The following is an 18,363-nucleotide window of genomic DNA, read 5'->3' as shown; positions in this document are numbered from 1 at the left end:
GGTCATGATCTTGAGGCCCATGAGTTCGAGCCTTGCATTGGGCTCTGTGCTGACAGCTCAGAGCCTGGAACCTGTTTCGGATTGTGTCTCCCTCTCTCTCTGCCCCTCCCCTGCTTGTGCTCTGTCTCTCTTGCTCTCAAAAATAAATAAACATAAAAATGATAAAAAAAGAAAGACATTTCAGGAAGATCTTCAAAATCAAACTGAACAAATAAATGTTTGAGGGGCACCTGGGTGGCTCAATCGGTTGAACATCTGACTCTTGGTTTCAGCTCAGGTCACGATCTCATGGTTTTGTGAGTTTGAGCCCCACGTTGGTCTCTGTGCTGGCAGCACTGAGCCTGCTTGGGATTCTCTCTCTTTCCCTCTCTCTCCATCCCTCCCTTGCTCGTGCGCTGTCTCTGTCTCTCTCAAAAATAAATAAATAAACTTAAGAAAAACGTGCCATTTTAATGCTTCCTGTCTTCCTAGTCAGGCCGGGGGTTCCTGGAGCAGGGGTTGTGTCCCCCTCCTGCCCCATCTGACTGGCATCCCCCAGGCAAGCGTGTTCCTCCTTTCTCCCTCTCTCTCTCTGCCACCCTTACACCCAGGCCTGTGGACGGTGGGGCTTCTGGTTGTGCGTCCTTATTCTGCCTTGTGCGATGGCTGCCAGGAACGAGGGGACGCTGTGGCCAAGGGGGTGTCCCGTGCTTCTCAAGGGAATTCTCTTCCTCTTCCTCCTCGTCCTCGATGCCCAGTATGGAGGGAGCACGTTACTCGTAAAGCATTGCTTCCCCTGGAGGCCTAATAGACACTTCCTGTCTAACTGGTCCAACATGGGCCGGCCGAGCCCCCTGCCTGCCCTGCCCACCCCCAGCCCTCCCCATGTCTCTATGACAGCTCTATCCTTCCAGCGGCTGCGGCCCGAAGCACTCCTGTCATCCCAGACTCCCCTCTTTCTCTCACGCCCGGGTCCAGTCCGCCAGCCACCCTCCCCCGCCCCTGGGACCTAGCCACCGGCGACTCAACTCTTAATCGTGTCTTCCAGAATACAAACGCTGTCAGGGCAGGGTGTGCGGTCTGTTTCACTCTTAGCTGCGTCCCCATCGCCTAAAGGGGGGCCCAACACGGAGTAGGTGCTCAGCGAATGCTTGTCCACTGAGATTCCACAAACACCCTGACAACAGGCAGGACGGGCACCTGCTGGAGCTGCAAAGAAGGGATTTTGAGAAACGAATCAGCCGTCCCCAGCCCACTGCCCTGAGCTCCCTCTGAGGGGCCCTCCCCACAGGCTGGCCAGGGGTGCCCGCCGGCGGGGCGGGGGGAGGGGGAGGCTTCTGCCATCTCTGGAGAATCCGAACCAGTCGAAGGGAATGGGTATAACTACCGTCTTCGGCGCCGGGAAACAGAGTCTTGAGAGGTGGGGTAACTGCCCGAGAGCATAGGTTGTAAGGGGCTCTAGGTTGTAAGGGGACTCAAGCCCCGGAGGTCTGACTGCCCTGTGCTTTGTATATGCTACCTGATCTCTTAGCGCGTGAGATAAGATCTCCACCCGGTACTTGGTCGGCCCTCAGAGCCAGGAGTCTCAGAACAGAGGCAAAGCTGGAGAACGAGAGACGCGGGGCTGATGGGGAGCTCCCGCTGACCGCTGAGCCCTCCTCCCTCGGGGTCCCTCCATTTCCCCCCATCTCTCTGAGGGACCTCGGTGCCTCCTCTCCCGGCCTCCTGGATTGGTAGCCTGAGTGAGGAGGGCTGGGCACGGAGCCAGGAGGTGGGGACTCGGCTTAGGCAGCTAATCAGGTCACAGGGTGAAATTAAAAGGGAGGAGGAAATCACCGACCCATCAGAATGTGCGCTCCTTCCTGGTGACTTGGTGCCCAGGAGAGGAGCTGGGGTGACCGGGCGCGCCAGGGCCGGGAGCCAGGGGCGCAGGATGGCCCCTCAGAGAGCGGTGCAGCTGTCCCTGAAGAAGCCCACCTATGCCGTGTGTGTGGTGGGAGTCGAGACGTATGTGGACGTTCACAGGTGAGAACATAGAGGCAGCCACCTGGCTGCATTGGGCCGGGCCACCCCGGAGGACCCCAAGGCAAGGGGGGGTGGGTGCCCGGTGGACAGATCGAACATGCTGGAGGGTGCTCGTAGGAGGTTGCTCTGACGGCAGAGTAGGGGGAGTGGGACGGAGAGTCTGGGAGGGAGGAGCTAGGGTATCAGGCCCATCCTGGGGCTCTGTCTCCTGGGCACCTGGGTCAGGTCTCTGGCCTCAAGCCCGTGGTTAAGGGTTCCAGCTCTGGGCCCCGGGCGGTGCGTTCTGACGTCCGAGCGGAACTCGTGTGCAACGGCGGAATGACCTGGGGCTCAAGACCGGGTCGTCCCAAATTCCGCCTTCTGTTTCTTGCCCACGACCCGTATGTCTGAAAGGAGGTGTGGGGTGTGTGGCATCTCGATCCTTGGAGGCCAGCCCGGATGATTGGGATCAGGAGGGGAGTGTCAGAGGGATGATTCAAGGAGTTAATAGAGGACAAGAACCTGGTCACTGAGGGAGCTGGACTTGGGGACCTCGGGTGTGGGGCTTTTCCAGCTCTGACACTGTCTGTGGTCTCCATGCCTGCTGGAGGAGATGGAAGGTCATTTCAGAAACTTAGGCCGCACGTAGTGCTGCTGACGAAGGCCAGAGGCATTTTACTGGGAGCCAGAAGACACGGGTTCTGGTCCTGGCTCTGATGCTCGCGTGCTATCTGGCAGGGGGCCAAGTCACTGGCCCTCGCTGGGCCTCATGTCCTCATCCGAGCCCCGACAAGGTGAGCCGAGCCCCTCTTGAGTTCAGCGTGGAGGTCGAGTGCGCAGATTGTGGGGCTGGACGGACTTGGGTTCCCCCTGCCATCACGTCTCAGAGGGCGGCAAGAGCAGAGGACAGATCGGGGCATGTGTGGTGGGAGCGGAGGGCAGTGCTGTCTGGGGACCCCCTTCGGGATCACCAAGCATCTCGGCACCCTCAGATTTGGGCGCTGGCCCAGCCGTGGGGCAGGAGGAAGCTGCCCAGCCTGGCCCGCGCTGCTGTGCCTCTGGTTGACTCTGGGAGGGGGTGCTCCTGAGTGAGCGTTTTGAGAGCCCCCCCACCAAAGAGCCTTTCAGGAGCCTTCACCGGGGCACGGGTGGCGACCAGGGACATAGCCACCGAGAGTCTCGAAACTGGAAAACAAAAGTTTATTCTGCAGCAAGCTGGCTGAAAAGTAGACTGAAGGCAGGGCTTCCTGCCCATGGGGTCTGTGATAGACGGAGAAGGGCCATGGGACTGTCAGCCTGGGAAGGTTTGAAGAAGAAGCCTGAAGGTCCCCCAGGGCCTGGGCTGACCAGGAGGAGGGGACTCCACCCCATGATGAACTTGGGGCTCCTCTGCCCCATTGCCAGTTGTCTGGCTCCGGCTGAGGCCAAAAGCAAGGGGTTTCTACTTAGCCTTACTGGTCCAAGGGGGAAAGCCCTCCCGAAGAGGGGGTGTTTCAGTCGCCAGGGCAGCCCAGGAGCTAAGCCCTCTGGCAGGGCCGGTGGCGATGGGCATGTGGGGTGACGTCATGGGAAGTGATTAATTCCCCCCGGTGCTGCGTGGACTGGTTATTTGGAGAAATATTTGTGTTCGAGGTAATTGTGCGCCCCGGCCCAAGGAAGCTTTAGAAATCCCGTGACTCAGGGGCGCCTGGGTGGTTCGGCGGACCGAATGTCCGGCTTTGTCTCAGGTCGTGATCTTGCAGTTGGTTCGTGAGCTCGAGCCCTACATCGGGCTTGGTGCTCTCAGAGCAGTGCCCACTTTGTTCGGATTTGCTGTCTCAAAAAGAAATCAAACGTTAAAGAAAAGAACACCCTGCCTTAGCATGTGCTACAGATTCTGTCCCCTTCCCTTCCCTCCAATGGACTAGCTCACTGCCCTGACCCAACCCCCCCCCCCCCCCGACCTCCCCCAGCGGGCTAGCTCACCACCCTGACCCTCCAGGTCTGGTTAGACTACCCTGGTGGTCCTTGTCCTTGCTCAGAAGTGACCCCTGGAGGACTCAGGCCAAACAAGAGGGGGTGGGCAGTGTGGGGAATCCATGCCTGGTGCGGTCTGGTCTCTTTGTCTGCCCAGAGGCCATAATGAATGTTTATTTTCTGGAATGGAGGAGAAGGCTGGCTGGCTGGGGGACAGAGACATTCTCCTGGATCTCTCCCAAGCCTCCCCGAGCCTCCCCGAGCCCTGCACAAAAGCATCAAAGCAAAATAGACGCTTCCTATCGGACGGGTAGGATTGGATGTGTGCAGGGAGGGGGCACTCTGCAGGGCCTCTCTGATGAGCCAGCGTGAGGCCCCAGGCTGCTGGCTGCTTTTTCCTGCGGTTCTGTGTATTTCAAAGAAGGAAAGCACCAGAACAGAGTTCTGAAACTTGTGGTGGAATATGTATATATATATATATATATATATATATATATATATATATATGTATATATATCTATATATTCTTAATGTTTACATGGAGTAAATTGATGCTTTTAACTTGCACAGAAGTACAATGAAGCATAATTGTGCTGCTCATGGGATAATTACAGGATTGATGCAGACACTAATTCGTCATGACTGACAGGCTCCGAGAGCCAGGCTGGGACCTGGGTTTAAAAGCCGGGTGAGGACCTTCTCTCCTCCTGGCTGCATCCTGTGCCACACGGCATTCCTTTATTAGAAGTAATCTTACAGTTTAAGTGTGAGGTGTCTAGAGAATGTGAGGCCAGGGTCCTCCCTGTGTTCCACGGAGGGGTGACGGGCCGGCGTGTCGTGCTGTCTGGACAAGGGTGGGGGGTGATTTCTTGGAACAGAAAATGCTGGCATCTGGGTGGACCTCTGAGGTCAGCCACTCCTTAACCCTACAGGTGCCCCTGCCTCCCTGGTCTCCCTGGCCACCTGCCGTTTGAGACTTCGGGACCCTCCCTATCAGCCACTCTGCCCTCCCCTCCCCGCCCCTCCCATCATTTTTGGCCCTGGAATTCCATTCTCATTCTTCACCTCCCAGTCCCTGCCCTTCCCTTCTTGGTGGGCGGACCAGCCGGGGACCCCGAGAGGACACTTGAGACACAAGGAATGGGGGTGTTGCTCATGTGTGAGGTCGATTCCTCTTGACCCCCCCCCCCCCAAATGGTCTCCTTGCGACATGTCCTCAGCTTTGCTCCGTCCAGAGAAGCATCCACTCCCTTCTCTTGGGGCTGCTAAGCAGCTGTTCAGCTCTGTCAGGTGGCCCTGATGCTCGAAGTTGTGGTGGGTAGGATGTGGGGCTCGAAGGAACTGGCAAATCGCCACCCAGCCTAGGACAGCGGCCCCTCGGGGAGCTCCGCGCCTGTTTCGCCCACGCTAGATGGGGGTAACGTTTTTTGTTGCTGTGACCTGCGAATTTGGGCCCCGTTTTACAGATGAGGAATTCCACAGTCCACAACACGCATAAGCACAGCCACACTTGCTTTTCCTTCCGCACACGGGGGGCCTGCGGGGGACAGGGAAGCAGTAACTCATGGCTGACTCCCCATTCAAGGCTCTCTCGCGGGGAGGTTTGCCCCTGGTTTGCCTCTGCTGGGAGGCCTGTGGGTGACAGCCGTCCGCCCCTCCCCGCCTCTAGCCCCCACTCCCAGGAAGGCAGGGGCCCGCTTGAAAGAAGGGCCTACCCAGCCTGGGGCCTCCTTCCAGGCCCTGGGTGCGTCCTCCCTGAACAACGACAGAGCAGAATTTACCCATAATCATTATCTCTGGGAAGGAAGGAAAGAGGGAGAGGATACAGCCGCACCCTAGATTTAGGAGAAAATGCCTGCCCGTGACGTGGAGTCTGTAAGGTGCCAGTCATTGCCCTCCCCGACCTCTGTCAGCCACTGCCAGCACCCCGGGAGGTCCAAGGAGAAAGCCGCACCAGGGTCGGGAAGTTGAAGGACTCTCTGTGGCCTTTTACCCCACGGCGCACAGCGGTCATTTAACAGATGTTACTGAACAGCTCCACGCCGACCTTGACTCTGGAGGCGATCCATCCAGCCCGTACCCGCCGGTGAGGGGCTCCCATCCTAGTCTGAGGGCAAAAAGGACTTCAGGACGTGGATGTTAACAATCCACAGTTTCGGTCAAGTGGGCGAGTGAAGGGAGGTACCAGGATCCTCTGAGCCACCAGCCCTCTCTCCAGGATCTGCCTGTTCCCCACGGTCTTTGTGACGGTAACGGCCGTGGGCAGGACTGCAGTCAGTGAAATGTCACAGCAAGCCTGTGAGACGCGGGCAACTACGATCCCCACTTTGCAGACAAAGAAACCGCGGTACAGAGAGGTCGGGAGACTTGCCCCAAGTCACGTGGCCCTCCCGTGCTGGAGCTGGGATTTGAATCCAGGTGTGCCCGACCCTAAATTCTCTGAGTTCGACCCCCAAAAGCTTCGTCAGCTGGGAATCTTCTGTGTTGCTGGGTCAGTTCGAGGGGCGGAGTGGCGGTCGAGGCGGAGGCTGAGCTTTGGAGTCAGGCCCCGAGTGGGGTCCAGTCTCAGCTCTTGCGCTGGGTCCCTTTGAATTTCAAGACGTCTTCTGTCAAATGAAGAGAGCAGCTCAGCAGGCGGGGGGCCGTGGGGATGGAATTAGAACAGGGTCAAAGTGTGGTGCAGACTGTGGATCACCTGCCCCGTGTGGACCCCCCCCCCCGCCCCGTGCAGGGCTGGGGTGAACCATCTCCGCCCTCCCCGTGCCCAGCAGGTGCTCAGGGAATGCGTGTTGAGGCCGAGCAGCCCGCAGCACTCGCAGGAAGCTCCGTGCGCCCCTGGCGAGCTGCCGTCCTTTAGGACTGGAGCCTGTGGGGGCCGGCCAGCTCTGTGGGACTCTTGGCTCCCAGCAGAAGCACTCACAGAGCTGGCCGCGTCAGAAGGGACTTGCTGGATCCTGCTGGCTGGCCCTATGGCATCTCTTGTGGCTTCAGTCTAGAAAACTTCAAGTCTAGGGTGTCTGGAAGGTGGCACCTTGGGGGCATCCAGTGGGCAGGTGGCTGGCCGGGCTTGCCTGGCCTGGTCTGCTCGAGAGCTGCCCGCTGGCTTGCTTTTCAGCCTTTCCCTCCAATTCTGCATTATTCTCCCCTCCTGCCCTTGCCTCTCCCCAGCACCGGGCCCTGGGCCACCCTCCAGGGCGCACTGGTCCTTTGCCACGATGCTCCCATCCCCCGAGACCGGGTCAGCACCACTCTGCCCTCCCGCCCGGACCCTAGGCTGGGAAGAGGGGCCCCAAACCTCCGAACTCTATCCCCGGGGGCTGGTGAAGTCCAAGTGGCAAGAATGACGGAGGGCACGGGAGAGACTTGTCCAGGATTGCCGTGTTTCTCCTGTCCTTAGAGGTCAGGCAGTCAATTTCTGAGTAGTTGAGAGAAGAAGGTGTGGCCTGCTGAACCCCAGTGGGAGGAAGCTTCTGGGAGGCAGGGTGCAGCTAAGCAAAAGGAAAAGCTTTCTAATTACCTGAGCTGTCAAAACACAAAGGGGTGTGAGAGAGTGAGTTGTCTGTCATAAGAAGTGTTCAAGCATAGAGCCCTACCACGGGCAGGAGGCGGGCCAAGATGATCTCCGAGATCCCTTTCTGACCCCAGGCTTATGCAGATACTTCACAGGCTCGTTGTTTTAGGGCAGGCAGGAGCCAGGAGTTCCCGGGTGCTGCCCTCTTGGCCTTCACTGACCTCACCCCTGTAAAGTTCAGGTGCGTGTGTGGGAGGAGGGGACATGACTTTCCTGACTCAGTGCCCCACATGCTGCCCTAGGCCTCGCCTGTCCACTGCCGAGGAACCATACCGAGGAGCTCATGTTGCAAAGTTTCAACATTTTCCTTTTCCCTTCCTGTATCTTCCCCAGCGATCTCATCCTTCCGGTCCCCGCTGGGGACGTGCTCAGGGCACCCGCGTTCCTTTTAACGTCAGCCAGGACAGCATAAGAGAGAAGACAAACCTGCTGCTCCCTCCTCCCTTTGCCAGCTGTGTGACCCTGGGAAAGTTACTTAACCTCTCTGAGGTTTTTTCATCTGCTAAATGAGGACAGCAGCACGTACTGGGGAGGGTTGTTGCGAGGATGGATGAGATCATGAGCATCAAACACAGAGCACGTGCCTGGCCCATGGTAGGTGCTTGAAAATGCCACCCCCGATCCACCCCACCTCAGTATTACCTGTGGCACATGCCACCCTTATGCCCTACCAGGTGGGTGGACACACACCTTGCCAGAGCCGGTGGGCCTGGCGGGGAATTGCCCGTTGACTTGAAATTCCTCGTCCCACCCTCTGCGCCTCCTTCTGCGAGATTCTCTAGGAATCTACTCTGTTCTCCTTGCAGCCTCTTTATTAACCTGGTCCCCCGGGCCCGGGCTGGGGCGTGGGGTGCGGGGACGTGCAGGGTGAGTCAGGCAGGACGCTGCTCTGGGCGACACAGACGAACCGTGAACGGACCCCAGGGCAGGTGTGAACCAGCCCCGTGGGAACACCAAGGAGAGGACGCCGGGATCTGGCCCGAGTGGCCTGGGCTGGTAGGGGGCTCTGGGGGGAGCAAAGGTAACGGTGACAAGGGCAACCTCATGCCTCTTAAGCACCCACGGTGTGCCAAGCGCTCTAAATGCATCATCTCATGGAATCCCTCCAACAGCCCTAGGGAGTAGCTCTTTGGATTAAGCCCATTTCACAGAGGGGGAAAATAGGGGCCCAGGGCAGTTGAGTGACCAGGTTTGAGGGCGCCCACCACGCTCCGCACAGAGCCCACAATTCCCTCCACCGAAGGGGTGGCATTTGAAACGGGTCTTCAAGCACGCAGAAGGTTTCTCCTCCCCCTTCCCCGTCCTCATCCTCCACCCCTGCAGAGATAGGAGGAGGGCGCTGGGGAAGCAGAGGGCAAGGGCAGGGCCCCGGAAATGATGATAAAGACAACAGTGGTTACATGTATGGTAATGACTCAGACCCTCTGATCTAAGGGGTGCTTTCAAACCCGTGACCTCACCTGACTGCGAGTTTGGGCTGGATCTGGGGGCTGCGGGGTGAGACTCCCCTGGAGGCAAGCAGGCGGGTAGGTGTGACCCGAGAGGCTCCTGCCGCCGCTGCGGGTGGGCCCGGAGCTCGCCACAACCTCCCACGCCTGCTGGCGACACCCCCAAGAGCCGCCCTGCATCCACGGCCCCGCCCGCAGATCCGGGAGCCTGAGCGACGAGGAAAGGGCGCTGCGAACCCTCTCATCGAGGCCCGGGGCTCGGGTTCGTGGGTGGCGGATGGCATCGAATGAGAATCTGAGGCGGCAAGTGCCTGCCCGGCGTCACCTGCCCAGTGTGGGCACCACGGAGAAACAGCAGCCCCTCCGGGGGTTCCCTTCCTCTCCCTCCCCCTCCCAGTTTGCGAAGCTCCTGGTGGGATAGCCTTGGCTCTTTAACACCTTTTCCATCCCGAGAGGCAGCCCAGGCACGGGAAGTTGCCGGGATGTATGTGAGTGACGGAACCTGGAAGGCGGGTGGGTGGGCACAGGGCAGGGGAGACCTGCAGAGGCGGCCGTTTAGGGACTCATCTGCCACCTGCAGGGAGGAGACAAGCCGAGCCCGGACTCCCGGCACCCCGGAGACTGCGAGCTGAGACGCAGTGACTGAGCAAGGTGGGGGGCGAGGAGCAGGCTGGGCTCGGAAGGTCCGCTCTTCGCCCCTCTTCTTTTACCCCTGTTGTTGTCCTCGCTGTTTCTATTATTTCTTACTCCAAATAAGGGAGCTTTGCGCCAGGGCCGTGACTTGGAAATGTCAACTTTTGCCCAAAGCCGGGGACCGGCCCCCCGGAACCCCGCTCCCCTTGAAAGGCTCCCACGAGCCGGGAACCTTTCTGCCGCCAGCTGGGGGCCCGGGGCTCATGCCTACTCGCTCTCGGGATCAGCGGGCCCAGGCTCTGGGGCCAGGAGGTTTGGATTCAAATCCAGGGCAGTCTTGGGTTCCGGGGTTTATCCCGAACACAAGGGCTCATTGTGCTTCCGCTCCAGGCCAGGTGCTGAGCTGGATGCTCAGGTGACAGCAGCATTAGAGAGAGTCAAGTGGGGGTGGGGGGTGGGTGGGAAACGGCTGCATTCTAGAGGGAGAGACGGGAGGGGCAGGCAAGAAGCAAATATGTCAAAATGAGCAGATGTCGGGGGCAATGACGTTGGGTCACGGGGCTAGGGAGCATGGGGTTCGTGGTGTCCTCTCTATCGCACTGTCCTAAATTGGGCAGAGACGACGTCTCGGAGAAGGAGCTGAGGGAGCGAGTGGATATCTGCGAGCCGAACATTGTGATTAATGAGAACTGCAGGTGCAAAGGGCCTGGGGTGGGAGTGCGCCGAGCATGCCGGAGGGGGAGCAAGGAGGTGGGTTCGTGGGAGGGGGAGAGGAGTCACATGGCCAGGAAGCCAGTTGGAGGCAGACCACAGAGGCTCTGTGGAAGGCTTACGAGCAGGAGGGACACCATGGCACTTAAAAAAAAAAAAAAAAAAAGCGTGTCGAGAACAGACCGAGGGCGGCAGGAGACCAGCCATTTTACAAAATCCGCGTGAAAGCAATTGGTGGTCCGCACCAGGGCGTTAGCTGTGGAGGAGGTGAGAGTGTCAGCTTTGTAGATGTTGTGGACGCGGAGGCGTTAGGGTCTGCTGGGGTGCTGGGTGTGAGTGGGAGGGAAGGGGGGAGGGGGGGCACCCCAGGATGAACTTGAGGACAGAGAGGGAGTGCAAGGTGTTGGGCACGTTTGGACGGGGTGGGGGTGGGGAAGTAGGAGTTCGGTTTTGGACGCTTCACATTGATTTACTTATTTATTTATATTATTATCGTTTTCTAGAGTAGGAGGTCTTTTTTCCCCTTCTTTTAATTATTCCAGTATAGTTAACATGCAGTGTTGGCTAGTTCCAGGTGCACGATACAGCGACCCAACAATTCTGTACGCCCGTCAGCGCTCCGTACGATAAGTATGTTCTCCGTCCAATCCGCTATTTCCCCCATCCCCCCATGGGTAACCTCCCCTCTGGTAGCCATCAGGCTTTTTGTGCAGTCTGTTTTTTCGCTTTCTCTCTCTCTTTTTTTCTTTGTTCCTCTGTTTTGTTTCTTAAATTCCACTACGACTGAAATCGTTTGGTATCCGCCCTTATGTTCCTTGGCGTTGTACTTTCTAGATCCAGCCACGTTCGCATACGGCAAGATTTGTGTCCTTTCTTATGGCTGACTAATATTCCACTGTGCGCATGCGTATACGACACGTGTCGCTAGCACGTCTTCTTGACTGTTCGTCTAGTGATAGACGCTTGGGCTCCTTCCATAATTTGGCGATTGGTAAATAACGCTGCGACAGCGCACGTATCTTTTCAAATTCGCGTTTTCGTGTTGCTTGGGTAAACACTCAATAGGGAGATGACGGGATCCTATGGTAATTCTATTTTTAGTTTTTTTTGACTCACCTCCGTACCGTTTTCCAGAGTGGCTGCCCCAGTTTGCGTTCCCACCAAAACGCAAAAAGTTCGCATTCACATCCTTGCCAGTCCTTGTTGTTATTTCTTGTGTTTTTGATTTTAGCCATTCTGATAGGTGTGAGGTGATATCTTACTGTTTCTTCCTTCCTTCCTTCCTTCCTTCCTTCCTTCCTTTCTTTCTTTCTTTCTTTCTTTCTTTCTTTCTTTCTTTCTTTCTCTTAGAGAGTGAGAAGGCGAGGGGAAGAGAGAGAGGGAGAGAGAGAATCTTAAGCAGGCTCCGTGCTCAGCTCAGGGCCCAATGCAGGGCTCGATCCCACAACCCTGAGATCATGCCCTGAGCCACAGTCAAGAGTTGGACATCCACTGACTGAGCCACCCAGGAGCTTCTCTCACTGTAGTTTTGATTTGCATTTCCCCGATGATGAGTGATGTGGAGCATCTTTTCACCTGTCTGTTGGCCATCTGGATGTCTTCCTTGGAGAAATGTCTGTTCATGTCTCCCGCCCATTTTTGATTGGATTGTTGGTTTTTTGGGGGGTGGAGTTGTATAAGTTCTTTACATATTTTGCATACTAACCCTTTATCAGATACGTCATTTGCAACCATCTTCTCCCATTCAGTAGGTTGTCTCTTAGTTTTGTTGATTGCTTCCTTTGCTGTGCAGAAGTATTTTATGTTGCTGTAGTCAAAGAGCCGATTTTTGCTTTTGTTTCCCTTGCCTCGTGAGACATATCTAGAAAAATGCAGCTATGGCCGATGTCAGAGAAATGACTGCCTATGTTCTCTTCTAGGAATTTTATTGTTTCAGGTCTCACATTTAGGTCCTTAGCCCATTTTGATTTTATTTTTGTGGATGGTGTAAGAAAGTAGTCCAGTTTTATTCTTTTGCATGTTGCTGTCCAGTTTTCCCAATACCATTTGTCGAAGAGACTGTCTTTTCCCCCAGTGCATATTTTTGCCTCCTTTGTTGAAGTTTAATTGACTATATAATTGTGGGTTTTTTTTTTCTGGATTCTCTATTCTTTTTTTTATTTTTTTTAATGTTTATTTTATTTCTGAGAGACAGAGAGAGACAGAGAACGAGCAGGGGAGGAACAGAGAAAGAGGGAGACACAGCATCCGAAGCAGGCTCCAGGCTCTGAGCTGTCAGCACAGAGCCCGACGCGGGGCTCGAACCCACAAACCGCGAGATCATGACCTGAGCCAAAGTCGGACGCCCAACCAACTGAGCCACCCAGGCGCCCCTCTGGATTCTCTATTCTGTTGCATTGATCAACGGGTTTCTTTTTGTGCCAGTTCCACACCATTTTGATTACTATAGCTTGGTAGTATATCTTGATATCTGGAATTTTGATACTTCTAATTTTGTTCTTCTTTTTCAGGATCGTTTTGGCTATTCAGGGTCTTCTGTGGTTCCATGCAGATTTTAGGATTATTTGTTCTATTGTGTGAAAAATGCTGTTGGTATTTTGGATTGTATTAAATCCGTAGGTTGCTTTGGAAAGTATGGACATTTAAACAAGATTTGTTCTTCCAATTCAGCTGCACGGAATATCTTTTCATTTGGTTGTGTCATCTTTAATTTTTTCATCAGTGTTTTATAGTTAACAGACTACAGGTCTTTCACCTCCCTGGTTAAGTTTCTTCCTAGGTATTTTATTATTTTTGGTGCAATTGTCAATGGAATTGTTTTCTTAATTTCTCTTTCTGCTGCTTCATTATTAGCGTCTAAAAATGCAACCGATTTCTGTATATTGATTTCGTATCCTGCAACCTTACTGAATGCATTTATCAGCTCTGGTAGTTTTTTGGTGGAGCCTTTAGGGTTTTAAATATATGGTATCATGTCGTCTGAGGATCATGACAATTTTACTTCTTCTTTACCAATATGGATGCTTTTTTCTTTTTGTTGCTTGGTTGCTGTGGTTAGGACTTCCAGTGCTATGTTGAATAAAAGTGGTGAGAGTGACGTCCTCGTCTAGTTTCTGACCTTAGGGAAAAGGCTCTCAGTTTTTCCCCACAGGGTATGATCCTAGCTGTGGGTTTCTATTTAAGGCCTTTATTATGTTGGCGTATGTTAACTCTAAACCTACATGTTGAGGGGTTTTGTCACAAATGGCTGTTGAACTTTGTCAGATGCCTTTTCTGCTTCTCTTGAAACGATAATATGGTTTTTTCCCTTTCTCTTGTGTAGAACAGGTATTGGCTTTTCTTTGAATGTTTGGTAGAATTCACTTGTGAAGCCATCTGATCCTGGACTTTTGTTTGTTGGGAGCTTTATTTTATTTTATTATTACTGATTCAATTTCATTGCTGGCTATTGTTCTGTTCGATTTTTCTGTCTCTTCCTGTTTCATTTTTGGTAGGTTGTATATCTCTAGGAATTCATCCGTTTCTTCTAGGTTGTCCAGTCTGTTGGCACATAATTTTTCATCATATTCTCTTATAATCCTTTGTATTTCTGTTGTGTCCCTTGTTATTTCTCCTCTTTGTTTCTGATTTTGTTTATTTGAGTTTTCTCTCTCTCTCTTTTAGGTCTGGCTAAAGGTTTATCAATTTTGTTGATCTTTTCAAAGAGCCAGCTCCCGGTTTCATCGGTTTCATCGATGTGTTCAATTGTTATTTTAGTTTCTACTTCATTTGTTTGGCTCTGATCTTTATCATTACCTTCCTTCTACCGGTTTTGAGTTTTGTTTGTTTTTTAGTTTCTAGGTCCTTTAGGTGTAAGGTTACATTGTTTAGTTGAGATTTCTCTTGCTTCTTGAGTGAGGCTTGTACTGCCATAAACTTCCCTCTTACAACCACTCTTGCTGCATTCTGAAGATTTTGGACGGTTGTGTTTTCATTTTCATTTGTCTCTAGGTATTTCTTTTTAATTTCCTCTTTGATTTCTTGTTTCATTCATTGAAACATTCTTTGTTTAGAAGCATGTTATGTAACCTCCAAGTATTTGTGTTCTTTCCAGATTTTTTCTTGTGGTTGATTTTTAGTTTCATAGTGTTGTGATCAGAAAAGATGTATGGTATGACTACAGTCTTTCTGAACTTGTTGAGGCTTGTTTTGTGGCCTAACATGTGATTTATTCTGGGGAATGTTCCATGTGTACTTGAGAAGAATGCGTATTCTGCTCTTTTAAGATGGAATGTTCCAAATATATCTGTTAGACCCATCTGGTCCAATGGGTCATCCAAAGCCACTGTTGCCTTGTTGATTTTCTATTTGGATGATGTGTCCATTGGTGTAAGAGGGGTGTGAAAGTCCCCTACTATTATTGTGTTACCATCAATTACCTTCTTTATGTTGGTTATTAGCTGCTGCATGTATTTGGGTGCTCTCATGTTGGGTGCATAAATATTTAAAATTGTATCTTCTTGCTGGATTGTTCCCTTTATGCTTATATACAGACACATTAAATTTAAAATGTCTGTTACTCACCTAAGGGAGATGTTCAAAAAACAGTTTGCTATAAGGGTCTGGAGATGGAAAGTGGGGTTTCTAAGCATCTCAGTGTGGCAGGTGGAGATCATCAAGGGGATGAGTGTCACCAGAGAGGACTGAGCACCAAGCCCTGGGGCCAGGTGGGCTGGAGCCCCCTGGGACACACTCATAGGAATGTCTGTAAGGTGGCCCTGCCTGTCGTTGGGTGTCTACTCCAATTACGTGTTCCAGATCTGGGGGATAACCCCCCGCCAATAGAATGGGTTTGGGGATAACCCCCACCCCCCAATAGAATGGGTTTGGAGACCCACTAGACCCACTGGGAGCTGGACCTGAGCTAACCCCATTGATCACCTGACTGCTAAAAGCCTCTGCTCTGACTAGCAGGTGGCCGTGACATGTGGGTCTCTTGGAATTAGCCTCAGTTCGGAGCCAGTGTCTACTAAAACCAGAAAAGTCTGATTATTTCCTTTTCCCCAGGGCACGTCACCTGGTAAGGGCTGTGAGTTCCTTTGGAGAAGGCTAGGAGAGAGGTGAACAGGGCCTATTTTTAGCAGGCAGGGTCCTTCCCTAAGAGCACCTCATTGCCCATTTTTAGGAAGTTTACCAGCCTGCTGCTAAACACAGCCATGACAGTATTTAAAATGAAACTCTACGTGTTTGCAATCAAATAAATTATATTTAAAACAACGGTAACAACTCAAAACGCACTGCTTCCTTACGATGTTACTGGACTCTACTGCGATCTATGCTCCGACATCATTCACCTCCGTCCGTCCGTCCGGGAGAACTAGTTGCACACCAGGTGTGATCGTGTATTTCTTTGCAACTCTGAATTCGTTGATGTTACATTGGCAACTTGAATGTGGCTGTTGCTGGAAGCCTCTGTACCACAGAAATTGGCAAAGGCTACAAACCAGGACTCACATTTATTGCTTTATTGATGAAGGAAAGGAGATCAATGCAGATTAACTTTAAAGGTGTGTTAGGTTGAGATTAGCACAAAAAGGCGGGGGTGGGGGGGAAGCTGTTAGTCCAGCATTAGCTAACTCAGCAAAGAGGTTGCCCGAGGCACCGACGGAGTGAAAGTTTTCACTGCTTCCCTTCCATTTTCTTCTTCTTCTTTTTTTAATGTTTATTTGTTTTTGAGACAGAGAGAGACAGAGACAGAGCATGAGTGGGGGAGGGGCAGAGAGAGAGGGAGACGCAGAATCCGAAGCAGGCTCCGGGCTCCGAGCCGTCAGCACAGAGCCCGATGCGGGGCTCGATCCCGTGAACCGTGAGATCGTGACCTGAGCCGAAGTTGGACGCTCAACTGACTGAGCCTCCCAGGCGCCCCTCCTTCCATTTTCTTCTTGGACACAAATGAAAACATCAATCCACATTTATGTCCCTGATTAGTGGCAGGCCACAGGGACCACAGGGAGACAGAGTCGGACAGCAAGCACACTCAACTTCCGAGGCGTTTTCCTGTAAAGGAAGGGAGCTGAAGAGACGAAGGCCCCGCCACCTCAGGCAGATGGGTCGTAGGCAAGAAGCGGGGGGAGAAATTTGGGGCAGCCCAGTCCTGTCCCCATCTTGAGCACCAGGTCATTCTAGGGCCACACCCAGGTTCCACTCGGACGTCAGAACGCAGAGCCCAGGCCCCAAAGCCTGGCCCCAGGGCTCAGAGCCGGAACTCTGGAGATGGAACCCCAAAATCGGCCTGACACCCTAGCCCCTCCCTCCCAGGCTATCCAGCCCCCAGAAATGTTGTAAGGCTGCTGGGCAGTGACAAGGGTCCCTTGAGGACAGTGATGGCGAATCTGGGTGGGCTGCAGTCAACTGTGTGGGTGCAGGTGCACAGTGGGGAGGGAGGCAGTTTGATGGGGGCTGGGGCGGTGCTTAGGCAGTCGGATGGAGAGCAAGGCGCGCAGAGAGTCAAGCGGTACCGGGGAGTGACTGTGACACAGGCTAGGGACTCTAAGCCTGCGAAGGGGAGGGAGAACAGGCAGCCCTGGGCTGCCCAGGGGGGATGGTGAGGGCTCCACCTTCAGTGGCTGCGGAGCTGGGGGCTTCATGGGGTTGGTGTGTTAGGGGAGGGAGCTGGCAGGTGAGCAGGAGGAATCCCCGGGCTGCTGGTAGGGGAGTCTGTGGTGGGCGCAGTTCTCAGTGATGACAAAGTCTAGGGTCTGCCCTGGGAGAGGGTGGAGGACAGGGTCGCTGGGGAAGGAGGTCAGGCACTGGGACGCCCGGTGCCGGCCCATCACCCACCTGGCTTCTGAAATTGTAGGTAGTGGCAGACGTCGGCCCCCTCCAGGAATGAGGGCAGAGTGACAACGATCTGGAAGTGACAGGGAAGAAAGAGCACACAGGACCCCCACCCACCTCTGGGCCCAGTCGGCGGGGAGTGAGGGGGAACTGGCCACCGTTGAGAGGGCTGCAAGGGGACGCTGCCCACTGTGGGGAGCAGGTTTCTGAGGCAGCAGGAAGGTCAAGGAAACACTCTGAGATGAGATGAGCCCCCCCCCACCCCCCCACCCCCCCGCACACCTGGTGGCACATGGGATGGTCTGGGAGTGGGGGCAGATGGGAGGCGGGGTCAGATCAGAGGGTGAACATCAGGCGGTACTTGGGTTCCCGTGCTAACTGTTTAAACGAGGACGAAGGGCGTGCGAGATGGGGGTTCCCGAAGGTACCATGGCTCATGGGGACGAGTGGGGGTGGCGGGGGCGGGTCTGGCCAGCGGCCTGCAGGGCTCCAGTCTCTTCTCTGTCCCGGCTGCCTCTGAGAAATGAGGAGAGTGATAACTGCTTTGCAGGGCCGTGCTGAGCATCAGGGAGCCAGGCACTGAGTGGGACTTGGGGTTCTTATAACCACAACCCCCATCAACATTGTCAATGGAGGCAGTTTGATGGGCGCAGGTGACCGTGGTGGTGGTTTCGGAGGGGTGTCTGGTTTCTCCAGAGGGTTTAATATCTGGCTGGGTTCTCAGCAGCCCAGGAAAGGATAGAGGCAGGACCCCTCTGGCCCAGCATCTTTGCAGACAGGTGGACGTCTGCAAGTGGACTTGACCTTGAGCCTTGAGGCTGATGGCTCTGTCCTGGGGAACGGCAGGGAAGAGCCCTGACATGTAGGGGGAACGGAGAAACACTGACGCATAGTTCTGTTGTTCAACTTCCCCTCTAGGGTATGGGCTCCGCATGGCCAAGAGCCTCATGGAACCCTGGGGCCTAGCTATCAGAGCGGAGTGAGAGAGATAGGGTGGAGGGGGAGAAGGTGGGGGCAAGGTGCAGCATTAAATGGAGTGATGGGGGGCTCACTGAGAAGGCGACCTTTAAGCAGAACCCTGAAGAGGGTAAGGGAATGAGCCCTGTGGATATCTGGGGGAAGAACATCCTATGCAGAGGAAACAGTCAGTGCAAAGGCCCTGAGGCAGGACAGACTGGCAGCTTCATGGACCAGCAGGGAGGTCAATGTGGCTGGAGCAGAGAGGATGAGGGGGAGCAGAGTGGG

General features: G+C 54.1%; 1 protein-coding gene across 1 annotated transcript in view; it reads left to right on the top strand.

Annotated features, from left to right (window-relative positions):
- The first annotated feature begins 1,742 nt into the window (after nucleotides 1-1,742).
- Nucleotides 1,743-18,363, top strand: part of PADI1 (peptidyl arginine deiminase 1) — a 39,515-nt gene continuing 22,894 nt past the window's right edge. The window contains exon 1 of the mRNA XM_019461532.2: nucleotides 1,743-2,004. Coding sequence (XP_019317077.2) covers nucleotides 1,913-2,004 — 92 coding nt within the window. The 5' untranslated portion in view covers nucleotides 1,743-1,912. The remainder of the gene's footprint in view (nucleotides 2,005-18,363) is intronic.

This window comes from Panthera pardus, unplaced genomic scaffold (genome assembly GCF_024362965.1).
Source record: "Panthera pardus isolate Hobbes unplaced genomic scaffold, ASM2436296v1 HiC_scaffold_11, whole genome shotgun sequence".
Taxonomy (NCBI): Eukaryota; Metazoa; Chordata; class Mammalia; order Carnivora; family Felidae; genus Panthera; species Panthera pardus.
Note: the sequence above shows the minus strand (reverse complement) of the source record. Positions and strands in the feature narration are given on the sequence as shown.